This window comes from Cetorhinus maximus, chromosome 10 (genome assembly GCF_964194155.1).
Source record: "Cetorhinus maximus chromosome 10, sCetMax3.hap1.1, whole genome shotgun sequence".
Taxonomy (NCBI): Eukaryota; Metazoa; Chordata; class Chondrichthyes; order Lamniformes; family Cetorhinidae; genus Cetorhinus; species Cetorhinus maximus.
This window is the reverse complement of record NC_135888.1, coordinates 48522322-48535233: the sequence shown is the minus strand read 5'-3', so window position 1 is coordinate 48535233 and position 12912 is coordinate 48522322. Positions and strand designations below refer to the sequence as shown.

The following is a 12912-nucleotide window of genomic DNA, read 5'->3' as shown; positions in this document are numbered from 1 at the left end:
AATAAAATAAAAACATAACATACATACACACAAATCAGAAATGAGAAGTTGAGTTATAAAAGTTAAAAAAGATATACGAGTCAGTCCTTGGCTTGTCTGCAAGCAGTAGATGGTGAAATGTTGCAGCCGTTATGTTGGGTGGTTCTAGTAGAGCTGAGTTTGGCAGTTGAGCAGTTGGTTTAGCTGAAGGAGTTGTCCTATTTCCTTTTTGACTCTGGCTTTGTTGACTTGCCTCCAGTCAAGGGGATAGACTTTTTACCTGCAAGCTGCAGGAATGCCTAGTTGATGTTCTTTTCCTGTGACCTTCACTACACACACTAGCATAGCAGAACTAGAACACACAAATCAGGTTTCAACTGGCCTTTTAACCCATTTTCTTGTGTATTCCTGGAAGGGAAAAAACAAACAATTCTTTTGCCCAGAATCTGCTTTCTTTCAACTCAGAGCATTTCCAGATTCTGAGATATAACTCAACAGGAGGTGGTTTCTGTAGAGATGTAGTAATCAATCTCCGTTGTCTCCACAACCACAGGACACTTAAGTTCAGTCTTTTGCATTGCATCTCTTCCTTTCAAATGCCTCTGTCTGAAGTAGGCCTTGACACCTTTTTAGATTTGACATTCCGTGTTAGCACCCTGGACTAGTCAGTCAAGTATAATCCGCATAGGAATTTTCCAGAAAGTGTTCACTTTACATTCTCAGCCAGCTTTTGCTTGTATGTCTTTTTAAAAAAAAGTCTTCCTTTAAAAAGTTCAATATGCCGGTAAGTAACTCAGGGCTGTGATCTGCTGTTGTGACACTTTCTAAAATATGCAATATAAGATGAGCAGAGTTTGGGAATAATGCATCTCCTTTTGTTCAATTGATGACTTTGAAAAAGCAGTCATTTCTTAGTCTCAATGGCCATTAGATTGGCAAGCTGTAACTAGTGGAGTGCCACAGGGATCAGTGCTGGGTCCTCAATGTTTTACAATCTATATCAGTGATTTGGATGAAGGGACCAAATGTACGGTAGCTAAATTTGCCGATGACACGAAGGTACGTAGGAAAGTAAATTGTCAAGAGAGTTTGCAAAGGGATATAGACAGGTTAAGTGAGCGGGCAGAACTTTGGTAGATGGGGTATAATGTGGGAAAATGTGAACAACTTCACTTTGGCAGGAAGAATAGAAAAGCAGTATACTGTTTAAATGGAGAGAGATTGCAGAACTTGATGGTACAGAGGGACCTGGGTGTTGTGGTACATGAATCACATAGCAAGCAGGAACAGCAAGTGATTAGGAGGGTAAATGGAATGTTGACATTTATTACAAGAGGAATGGAATATAAAAGTAGGGAAGTTTTGCTGCAGCTGTACAGGGCCTTGGCGAGACTACATCAGGAGCACTGTACAGTTTTGGTCTCCTTGTTTGAAAAAGGAGACTTTAGAAGCAGTTCAGAGAAGGTTTACTCGACTCATTCCTGGGGCGAAGGGCTTATCCTATGAAGAAAGGTTGAACAAGTCGGGCCTATACTCATTGGAATTTAGAAGAATGAGAGGTGATCTTATTGACACATATAAGATCTTGAGGGAACTCGATAGCATAAATACTGGGAGGATGTTTCCACTTGTGGGAAAGACTAGAACCAGGGGACACAGTTTAAGAATAAGAGGTCTCCCTTTTAAGACAGAGATGAGGAGAATTTTTTTGTGAGAGTTGGTGTGTGGGACCCTCTTCCCCAGAAAGTAGTGGAGGCTGAGTCTTTAAATTTATTCAAGGTTGAGTTAGATTTTTGAGAGACCAGGGAGTCAAGAGTTATGGATGATCAAGCAGGAAAGTGGAGTTGAGACCACAAACAGATCAGCCAAGATCTTACTAAATGGCAGAGCAGGCTCAAAGGGCCAAATGGCCTACTGCTGCTTCTAAGTCCTATGTTCCATTACTGTACTCCGAACAAAAAGCAATAGGAATTCTTGGTTTCACATTGCTGCTGGATGTTTTTAGGAGATTGAATTTCAGGCCAGGTTGTATATCCTGGCTTGCTGGCCAGGAAGCCAGTGGGCCTTGCAACACTAAATTCCCTTTAAGAAGTGTGCATGTGGTAGTCTTAAAGCAACCATGCAGTGTAACAAATGGGCCACACAGTAAAAAGTAAGGAGCTAGGGTTGTATTTTGACAGGACTTTACATGGTGTTTTAAAGGGACATATAAACTGTGATGGTTTTAGAAGTAGGGTGATCTATGGAGTTGAGGAAGTTTCCATAGAATTCAGAATTTAAATGTTGAGTTGTATGCAAAGTATATTCACACAAACCTAACAAGAGAAGTTCTGAGATGAAGGGTAGTTAAAATGCTAGGGAACTAAACATTGAGATTATTTCTCCGGTCAGCCTGTCTTGGTAACTAACTAACAGCTCACACCTATTGTGTTAACCGCATGGCAGGGGATGTCTGGCAGAGGTTCTCGGAAACAAATATGCTCTCTGGCCATCAGGTTTGTAAAAAGAAAGCTGCTAGGGCAGAATTTTGCTGGATTCAGGTGGTTAGAATGTAACATAGTGGTTACAATTATTTTGAAGTTAAGAATAACGACGTACAGTACTAATGTTGGGATGTATAGCACGGTCATTGTTTTTTCCCATTATGCCAGACCAGTTGTACTGATCATAACTCTTAGTATGTGTTCAATTATTGTCTGAAATAGCACAGCATGATTATTTGTATCTAGTTTTGCCTTACTGATTATTTGCTGAGTCTACCTTCATAAAAATTAGAGAAGCATGCATAGGGGCATATATTATCCAGTTCAAATCACAATTGAGTCCTATTGTTACACCCTGGGTCACACTTGTATAGTTAGATACTAGGCATTATAATGCAAGGCACTCAGACCACTTATGTACAGAATATTAAAAGCAAGGTGCAAATGTTATAATCACATGATGAGGCTGGGCTGGGGTGGGAAGGGGTAGCTTCATAGCTGAGTACAATCCTCTCATTGGATAGGTATGTGTGGGCATCCAGCAGAAGTTGTGGGGGTTCCATTTAGGAGTGGAGTTCTGCCAACTTTCTTTTCCTTCATCAAGGCTGCTGTTGACTCCCAGATTTGGACATAATTACAGGTGCTGCAGGTGAAATGAACTAACTGTGCAGACTGAGATTGAACGTGGGGTGTCCACCTGCACCAGCTATAGAAAGACTGCTCAACTTACAGACCAGAACATAATTCTGAATTGCTGTAGAATAAGAGGTTAAAGTGACTGTTCCTATAACAAGGGGCCAGAATTTTACTCCACATTTGATATCTGTTTTAATGTGCATGCTGACACGGTTAGTTATACACTCTACATTGTGCTATCTTAACTAAAGAGGTTAATCTTTGATCAAGCCATGTAAAATGAAATACCATTGCAATACATCACTTTCTAAAGACTAACCAATATGCTGATTTATGTGAAGATACACTTGTATAACAAATTCATCAAGGCTGCCTTCCTGATCTATATCTGGTGACCCATGCTGAAATGTATGTGTGTGGAGCTTGCAGGAGGTACATATGTACATTAAAAGAGCTAGCTTGCTTTGTAGTTTGAAGTATGTTATGTCAAATTCCAAATGTTAAGGTGGAATATGGACTAACTGATGCTAGACTGTGACATAATTTTGAGAAACACTTACTGTTATTACTTTGTGGTTGAATCATTTATTTCTTTCAGTTTTCCTCTTACAACTTGTGCTGTGTTATAATTACACAGGCACTGGGAGTCTTAAACTCCCTCAACCAATTATTTCTCTCTCCTATAAGCCTAGACTGAGCTAGCAGGCGATTTGACTGTGGTGGTGGGGCTGGGGGGGTGGAGGCAGCGCGGATGGTGGTGGTTATGATCCTTGGCCAGACCCCAGGTGAGGTGGGGGGGGAATCCGGGTTAGGGACCAATAACATTTTGTTTAAAGTAGATAAAGTTTTAAATTCAAGACCCTTACTAAGTGAATAAAGCGGCAAGATTCCAAGGGTTTTGAACAAACAAAAATGAAGTTTACCATATGAGACCAGAAAGATAAAACAATTTACAATATCTATCTTATACTCTAACATTCAGGGTAAGTATGAGGTACATGTGAGTTAACAGGCAAACTGTGGTCAGACACAGCATACTACATAATAAATGACAAGTATGACCAAAAATGGATTCCAGAGATTTCTCAACAACTCATCCAGACATTGGTCACACTGTGAGCCAGCCAATCTCACTGAAACTCCGCCTCTTTCACTAGGGTTTCCAATTTTCACTTTCAAAGATCTTGCGTTGGCATTCTCTCCAAACATTGCTTGGACAGCTTCAATGATAGCCTGCCTTGCAGGGTTTCAATATCGCCTTCTGAGATTACCTTTCCCTGGATTTCTGAGTACACTCCAGCATCAAACACAGCTGTTCCAAAGGGGTACTACTTTCCCAATGGCCAACAGCACAGAATCACCAACCTTCAGCTGCCTTCGTGGGTCTTCCAGGCTTCTCTCAAGCCCACTTCGCTTAAAGTCTGCTTCCATAGCTCTTTCTTTAATTGGACTGTTTCTCATTTTCTTAACTCAACTGGGACCTGGCCCTGTCTCTTGTCCCTTACCTCTGGGACATATTCGGGCTGACTATTGACTTCCTAAGAAGCGCTGTTCACTGACCGTTGAACTGATTTGGTGACCTATCACAACACTCCAAGAGAGCCCCACCCTTGTTACTAGGCAGGAACAAATGTAACAAGCATGTGGACATCCTCTACCGTAAATGTTACAATCTCCACAAGCACGCAGAGAAACACAATGAATGGACTTCATAAAATGGGCTGGGGTTTGCTATGACAGCTGAGCCCAGTCCCATCCTCCTGTAAGTTCCACACACATACATTTCAGCATGGGTCACCAGATATAGATCAGGAAGGCAACCTTGATGAATTTGTTGTCTGTCCCTAGTCCAACTGCTCTTACAACTGGATTTTTTCTTTCTTTATTCTTCCATGGGATGTGGGCATCGCTGACAAAGTCAGTATTTGTTGCCCATCCCTAATTGCCCTTGAACTGAACATTTCAGAGATCAGTTAAGAGTCAACCTCATTGCTGTGGGTCTGGAGTCACATGTAGACCAAACCAGGGCAGGTTTCATTCCTGAAAGGATGTTAGGGAACCAGATGGGCCTTCATGACAATCGATAATAGTTGTCATGGTTACCATTACTGAGACTAGCTTTCAATTCCATATTCATTAATTGAATTTAAATTTCACCAGCTTCTGAACCCATGTCCCCAGAGCATTAGCCTGGGCCTCTGGATTACTAATTCAATGACCTTGCTACTATGCCACCATCTCCCCCTAAAACTGACTCATTGCAGGCAAGAGGGAATTTAGCCTGGGAATGCCTGATCTACGTGCCTTAGTAGCTCACGTGGTGATGTTTTTGCTTACTAGAACATCAGATTAATATCCTGTCCTGGCACAGAAACAACACATTCAAAAACATGAGGATAAAAATTTCATGTGAAAGAACATAATTCTAGACACTACATTTCTACTACAGATTCAATCTTGTCTCTTAGCTTGGTGCTCATTGGTCAAAATTGTATAGAGATTATGCTTCATAAGTTATTTCCAGCAGTTATGGAGTAACATCTCCTTGTTTAGGTGTGAACACTGCTGACGTGATAACTTTGTACATATCTGCAATCAAGGCTCTTCGCGAGTTGGATCCATCCATGGTTATTTTGGAAGTGGTGTGTGAACCAGTCCGCAAGTATCTAAGGTATACTGCTGTATCTACAGTTAGAATGAGTGGGCAATGTGTAAAGTAAACATTAAGGAGTGATGATTTATTGTGTTTAAGGGTAAGCGTGTTATGCCATTTCCTCACTGTCAGTGAATCATTTATATAGCCTTGGGAATATCAATGAGAAAATTACTTTGACTTGGGCATATAGGGCACAATTTTGAAATTTACATGAGATTAAACTTGTAAGTGTATACAGTGAGGAAGATAGTAATAGACTTCAAGAGGACATAGGCTGTTGGAATGGGTGGACACATAACTGTGAAATTCAATGCAAAAAAATTTGAGGTGATACATTTTATAGGAAGAATGAGGGGAGACAATCATGCTAAATGGTACAATGTTAAAAGGGATACAAGAAGGGAGAGACCTGGGGTTGTTTGTGCACAGATCCTTGAAGGTGGCAGGATGGGTTTACAAAGTATTAATAAGTCATATAGGATCCTGCACTTTATAGAGATATAGGTTTAGCATAACACCCTGGCTTTTGTACCCTATGTAAAGTACTAATTTGGCTCTAGTACTCACTGGAGTCCTTTTATGAGATGGACCAGCAGTTGTATGAGAAAAGGGAATATTATCAGAAATAATGAACAATATGGGGTTAGAAGCAAACAAATGAAATGGATCAACAACATTAATCAGGAAGGCAAGATTTGCAAAGAAACAGAGCTGGATATTGACTTTTGAAGAGAATTAAGATTGAATAGCAGGTCTCACTAATTGTGGTGTTGCAAAGTAGGACCTCAGGAATGTGAAGAATAGTGAGTGACCTCTAGCAGTCTGTGGTTGATGTCCATTGATGCTTCAGTCCACAATGCAACCTGTGAAAACTTTTCTTTCAATTTTGAATAATAGTGCTTTCCCCCCCCACTCCCCCACCAACAGAAATTTAGAAGTCAAATATTTTCTATGTGCCATCTTTCTAAGGTTATTAACTTCTCAAATCATCAAGTCTGCAGTATTTTGAGTTGTTTCATATGGAGTTCAGTTTTGACATTTGAGCCATCAACAAAAAACAACTTCTACACGTTATTGTATAAATGTATATCTATATCTATAATATTGATAATGTAAAACATCCAAAATTGTCAAAATGAGCCAAAAGCGGTTAGAATCCTTAAAATCGACGAAATGGACTAGAAATGTTTCATAAACTTAAGACATTGCAGGATGCTAGTGGAGGGGAGAAAGCATTTGAATGGGTGAAGAGAGTAGGCTGCTCAACATTTTGAATTAAAGAATCTTGGGTGATTAATTAAAAGTAAGTTAAAATGGAGGAATCTGTTGGTAGAGAACTTTGTCCCTCTGACAGTTAATGGCAGGTTCTGATCTAGTGCTTGTCAGTTAATTCCACAGTCGAGAGGTTTGGCGTATTTTTAAAGAGGTCTGGAAGTGCTTCTGGCTATTGTGTATGTTAGGATGAATGGTAGCGGCACAGTTTAACCAGATATTGTGTGACCTGCAGAAATTTAAGTTCAGGGACTTAAATATTGGAAAATCAATTATCCAGTTTTAATTTGTTGTATATACAATGCGAGATGCAGATGAAGAAGATTTCAAAGAACAAGAAGGAGAATACTGGTTCTTCAATTGTTGAGTTATTATAGGATCTGGCAAGGCAGTTAAGCTGCTTTATTTCCATCCATTATTTTATCTCCACTTTTTAGCCTATTTCGATCCCCACCCACCCCCTCTAGGGCTATCTGTCACTTGTTCGTCCTGCTTTCTACCCATAATGTCACCATTAGCACATGCCTTAGCTAATATCACCACCGTCAACACCCTTTTGTCCTTTTGTTTATGACATCTTTGGCAATCTCTTCTTTGCCTCCACCTATCACTGGCCCTTTATCCAGCTCTACCTATCCCACCCCCCTCAACCAGCTTATAATTCACCTCATTTCTATATTTCCTCAGTTCTAATGAAGAGGCATACGGACTCGAAACGTTGACTGTGTTCCTCTCTGCAGATGCTGTTGGACCTGCTGAGTTTTTCCAGCTATTTTAATTTTTGTTTTAGGCTGCTTTACCGATGGGTTGACAGGGGTGAGGGTAGGTAGACAATTAAAGATTTTAGAATATTGAAAGGCGTCCAGATTGTGGGATGGATGTTAAAAAAGTTCTTTGTGTTAAATCAAATGAGAATAGGTTTAAAAACTATTTGACCTAAACAATTTAAGGAGCAGCTACTTAAGAACAGGACCTAAATGGCATGGTAGACTAGATGTGCTTTACCTGTTGTATATTGTATCCTTTCAAAAGGGCAGTTAATTTTTGAACTTTAAAAGTCTGGTTTTCCCTTTTGTTTGTTAACCCACAGGACACGGGATGACACTGTGAGACAGATAGTAGCAGGTTTGACTGATGATTCAGAGGGATCCAGTGATCTGGCAAATGAGCTGTCCAAAGCAGATCCAATCACACTGGAGCATGGGCACGATAGTGATGATGACATGTCTGATCCAGAGGATTGGCTTCCTGACCCTGTTGATGCAGATCCAGGTAATTCTTAAAACTCCCCAGAAGAAGGAAGAGTAATGATCTGTGAATCTGGAAGGAAGAGTAATGATCTATGAATCTGGAAGAAAGGTCTTTGAGGCTTTGGAGGGTTAAAGGAGCCGCTGCTGGATAACTAACCCAAATCCCAGAGATAACATAAATAACACACATTTATATTCTGATAACAAATAGATCAGTTATTTAGATGAAATATCTTAAAGTATTCAAAATGTTATTGCTTATTTCTTATCAAGTGAGCATTTTAATCCACTGTTGGTGTTCAGCTCAACATGGGTGAGATTAATTTATTTCATGATTGGACAGTCTGTTTTGGGGAGGAAGCAATATCAAACAGGATGTTGACGAATTTTTCTGCTTTTATGTTCTGTTGTGGGCGGCAGCTAAGAATGCAGGCTGGGCAGTGTGGGGGCAGGATTTGGACTATAGCACCTGTCCTGTTATTTGGATGGATAGTTTTAGTAACTGTGACAGCCCCTGAAGTCAGAGTCATTTCTGGCACAGAAGAGGCCATTTGGACCATCGAGTCCATGCTAACTCTGTGTGGAGTGATCCAGCCAGTCCCATTCCCCTCTTCCATCTGTGTAGCCCTGCAAGTTTATTTCTTTCAAGTGCCCATCCAATTTCCTTCCAAAATGATTGGCCGTCTCTGCTTCCATCCCCTCCCTGGGTGGCAAGTTCCAGGTCATTATCACTTGTGTGGAAAAAAAGTTATTTTTAAAAATTGTTCGTTCATGAAACGTGGGCATCGCTGGCTGGGTCAGCATTTATTACCCATCCCTAATTGCCCTTGAGAACTGAGTGGCTTGCTGGGCCATTTCAGAGGGCATTTAAGAGTCAACCATATTGCTGTAGGTCTAGAGTCACATGCAGGCCAGACCAGGTAAGGACGGCAGATTTCCTTCCCTAAAGGACATTAGTGAACCAGATAGGTTTTTCCAACAATCGACAGTGGTATCATGGTCATCATTATCATGGTCATCATTAGACTTTTAATTCAGATTTTTCATTGAATTCAAATTTCACTATCTGCCGTGGCGGGATTCGAACCCTGCTCCCTGGAAAATTACCGTGGGTATCTGGAGTACTAGTCCAGTGACAAGACCACTACGCAACTGCCTCCCCTATCCCCTCATATTACTCCTCCATCTCTTACTCAAAACCTTAAATCTCTGACCCTTAGTCCTTGTACCATCCTTGTCTACCCAATCCAAACCTGCCACAATCTTGTACACCTCTATCAAATCTTTCCTCATTTTCCTTTGCTTCAAGGAGCACAGCTCCATCTTCTCCAATCTAACCTTGTAGCTAAAATTTCCCATCCCTGAACCATTCTGGTAAATTTTCTCAGCACCATCTGAGACCTTCACATCCTTCCTGAAGTGTGGTGACTACAACTGGATGAAATACACTAGTTGTGGCCTAACCAGAAGCCAACATCCCATATGCTTTGAATGTGGCAGGACTTATTGAGAGTGGTTAACAAAGATCTATACTTGTGGACCCCCAGGTCCTTCTGTCCTTACACACTCTTTAGAGTTATGCTATTAAGTTTATATAGCCTCTCCCTATCTCTTTCTACCAAAATGCATCAACTCACACCTCTCCATTAAATTCCACCTGCTGCTTGTCTGCCAATTCTGCTAGGCTATCTATGGGATTTTGTAGGCAATTAGTACCACCCCCATTGTTTGCCATTCCTCCAAACCTGGTATAATTGGCACATTTTGAAGTTTTACTCCGTATTCCAATACCGAAGTCATTGATATACATTAAGCCCTCGCTTAACATAGAATCACTTAATGTTGTTTCATTTTGACGTCATTAATAAAGAATTATCACTATATCCATGTAACCTTGCCAGATCCACTTCATTGCCGTTTGTCGCAGACTTCTGTGGCCTGCCTGCTTACATGACCTTCGCTGCAGCGCTTCCACTCTCGCTGTCAGTTCCTCTTCCTCCTACTGCTGACCTTGTCTCCCAAGGTTGCTGCCCTGACCACGGGCCCAACGGCGCCCCATTCCCCCGAGCTGGGCATTGCCCGGCCCGGCCTTGCCTCCCTCTGGCTTTTACTATGATTTGTAAGGTTTTGTGTCACTTTTTTGGGCTCACACATTATCTGTTTTATTGAACTTGATTTGACAACTTACCATGCTGGATCTGAACTCCAGGTTGCTGGTCAAGTACCCCAATGACACTAGTGGGTTCAATTGAAACTAGAGGAAGGGCATGGAGAATATTATTCTAAAAACCTGTTTGAAACCACTGGTTTCCAATAGGAGTGTCTACTGTGCGCAACTCTTCAAACTGCATTTCCTAACAGTATCTTACCGTTAATACTATAAACTTAGCAATTAAGAGAAGGATTTGATCCATCTTATAACTAGGCTTGTGACAGAAATCTATATTGCGATGTTGGTCCAAGTGCTACTTGCACGTAAAATGTCTTACTTCACACTGAAGCTTGGGTTGGGGTACTCCTCACCACATCATGCTTTAAATACCTTTGTTTCTCCTTGATTTCAGGTAAATTTGGTTCCAAACGAAGATCTTCTGACATAATCACTTTACTGGTCAGCATTTATGGAAGCAAAGAGTTGTTTATCAACGAATATCGTACACTACTGGCAGACCGAATACTCCATCATTTCAGCTACATTACCTGCAGGTACCAAGATACTTGTGCTGTTGGATTAGAAATATTTAATCATAATTGACCTGCCTCTTGGTGTTGTTTCTGATTCTGTGATATTTCAGATTAGTAATAATTGGTGCAGAGTCTATTCGGAAGATTGTGGGTTCAGGCCTCACTCAAGGGAAGCAGAATGTTATGATGAACCTTCAGCTAGTACAAGCCCTTAGATTTCCCCGTTTCCAAATTGCTCCTGGTTGTCCAGGAGCTCCAGTGTTTCCTCCTCCTAGTAGGAGATAGCTCTGCGTTTGTACGGATGGTGGTCAATCTATGTTTTGTCCTAACTATTCTCCTTGCAAAAACTGAGAACGCTTTCTAGTTGTCATGAGATGCAGTTACACTCGAACTAGAAGTCAAACAAACTGTAGTGGGGGTGATGATAGATGTAGGAAACAAGTTATGATATACCAGGCGAGGTTGTGTCAATGTCTTTCTGTGAGTGAAGAACGTTTTCAGGCATAACGAGCCCGGCGGACGTTCCAGGCTACTAATGATGAACTCGTGAAGTAAAGGTGGTGGTAAATAGCAAACCTGTTGAATGCAATGGATTCTTGAATAGCGCAGCAGGATCTGCTTTCCTGATTTAATAAGATCACTAAATTCATCAGAGCACGGTGGGTCATGTAGGGCTTTCGTGTATGTGTGGCAGAATAGGACTTCAGCCCATCCAATTGTCTCCATTATGTCTGTGCAGTTCCCTGGACTGCTCAGCATCCCACACAGTGTTTCCCTCCTCATCCACAGTTGTACTAGCAGCACTTCAATGAAAATCTCTGGAAATCTGGTATCTCTGCATCCAGTAAATGAAGTTTCAGGCATTTTATTTGTGACAACCCTGATTGGAAAAACAATAAATTATCCCTGATGACCCCTACCACTTTAAACTGCTTCAGTTTAAATCCTGTAATAATTGTTTCAATTTTCCAAAATTCCCTCGATTCTGGCCAGAAAGCAAATGTGAGGAGGACATAGAGTCTGCAAAGGGATATAGATAGGATAAATGAGTGGGCAAAAATTTGCAGATGGAGTATAATGTGGGAAATTGTGAGGTTGCCCATTATTGAAATATATAAGATTCTGACAGGGTAGAAACTGAGAGGATGTTTCCCCTTATAGGGGAATCTAGAGCTGGGGGCACAGTTTCAAAATAAGGGGTCTCCCATTTAATACAGAGATGAGGAGGAACAACTTCTTCTCTCAGATGGTTGTTGAATTCTCTTCCCCAGAGAGCAGTGGAGGCTGGGTCAAGGCTTAGTTAACAACAAATTTTTGATTGACAAGGGAATCGAGGGTATTAGGGGGCAGGCAAGAAAGTGGAGAAAGTGTTCGAGGTCACATTTGGATCAACCATTATCTTCTTGAAAGGCAGAACAGACCAAATGGCCTACTATTCCTTTTTCTCCTGTTCTTATAGCATACTGCCATTGGCTAGTAACAATTTACCAAGTGGAAGTGAGAATTTGGTGAGGTCAGTGCTGAGTCCATTGGGTGGGTTGAATTTGAGTTCAACCACACTTATGCCAGAATAAAAAGCCCAGCTTTTTTTTAATGTCAGCTTGTTTTTGTATCTTCGCTCTTTTCACTCAAGAAGTGTGTGAAATAGTGGAAGGAATGCAGAAGGGTTAGCAGGCTGATTGCTCAAATGAACACACTTTCCATCATTGTAACCATCTTTATACCAGCCAACAGGGTAAAGAGGGAAGACTTTAGTGGCTCCCACTACCCATATGAGGGGAACGGATTGGGGGTGGTGGGGGAGCAAGGGGGAGGGTTTGACTATCCACTGGATCTCAATCCAAAGCTCAGAGCCAGAGTTCCACTGGGACAGTCTGGAACTGGGATTGAATCTTGCACCTTTTGACTCTGAGGTGGGTTTGCTCCCACTAAACAAAAGACTTTCTTCCCA

At 41.2% G+C, this 12912-nt stretch overlaps 1 protein-coding gene across 2 annotated transcripts in view; it reads left to right on the top strand.

The window, feature by feature from the left end:
• anapc2 (anaphase promoting complex subunit 2) overlaps positions 1-12912 on the top strand; it is a 60112-nt gene that overhangs the window by 13618 nt on the left and 33582 nt on the right. For both annotated transcript variants that reach the window (XM_078550433.1, XM_078550432.1), the window contains exons 6-8: positions 5652-5769; positions 8117-8298; positions 10841-10982. In XM_078550433.1, coding sequence (XP_078406559.1) covers positions 5652-5769; positions 8117-8298; positions 10841-10982 — 442 coding nt within the window. The remainder of the gene's footprint in view (positions 1-5651; positions 5770-8116; positions 8299-10840; positions 10983-12912) is intronic.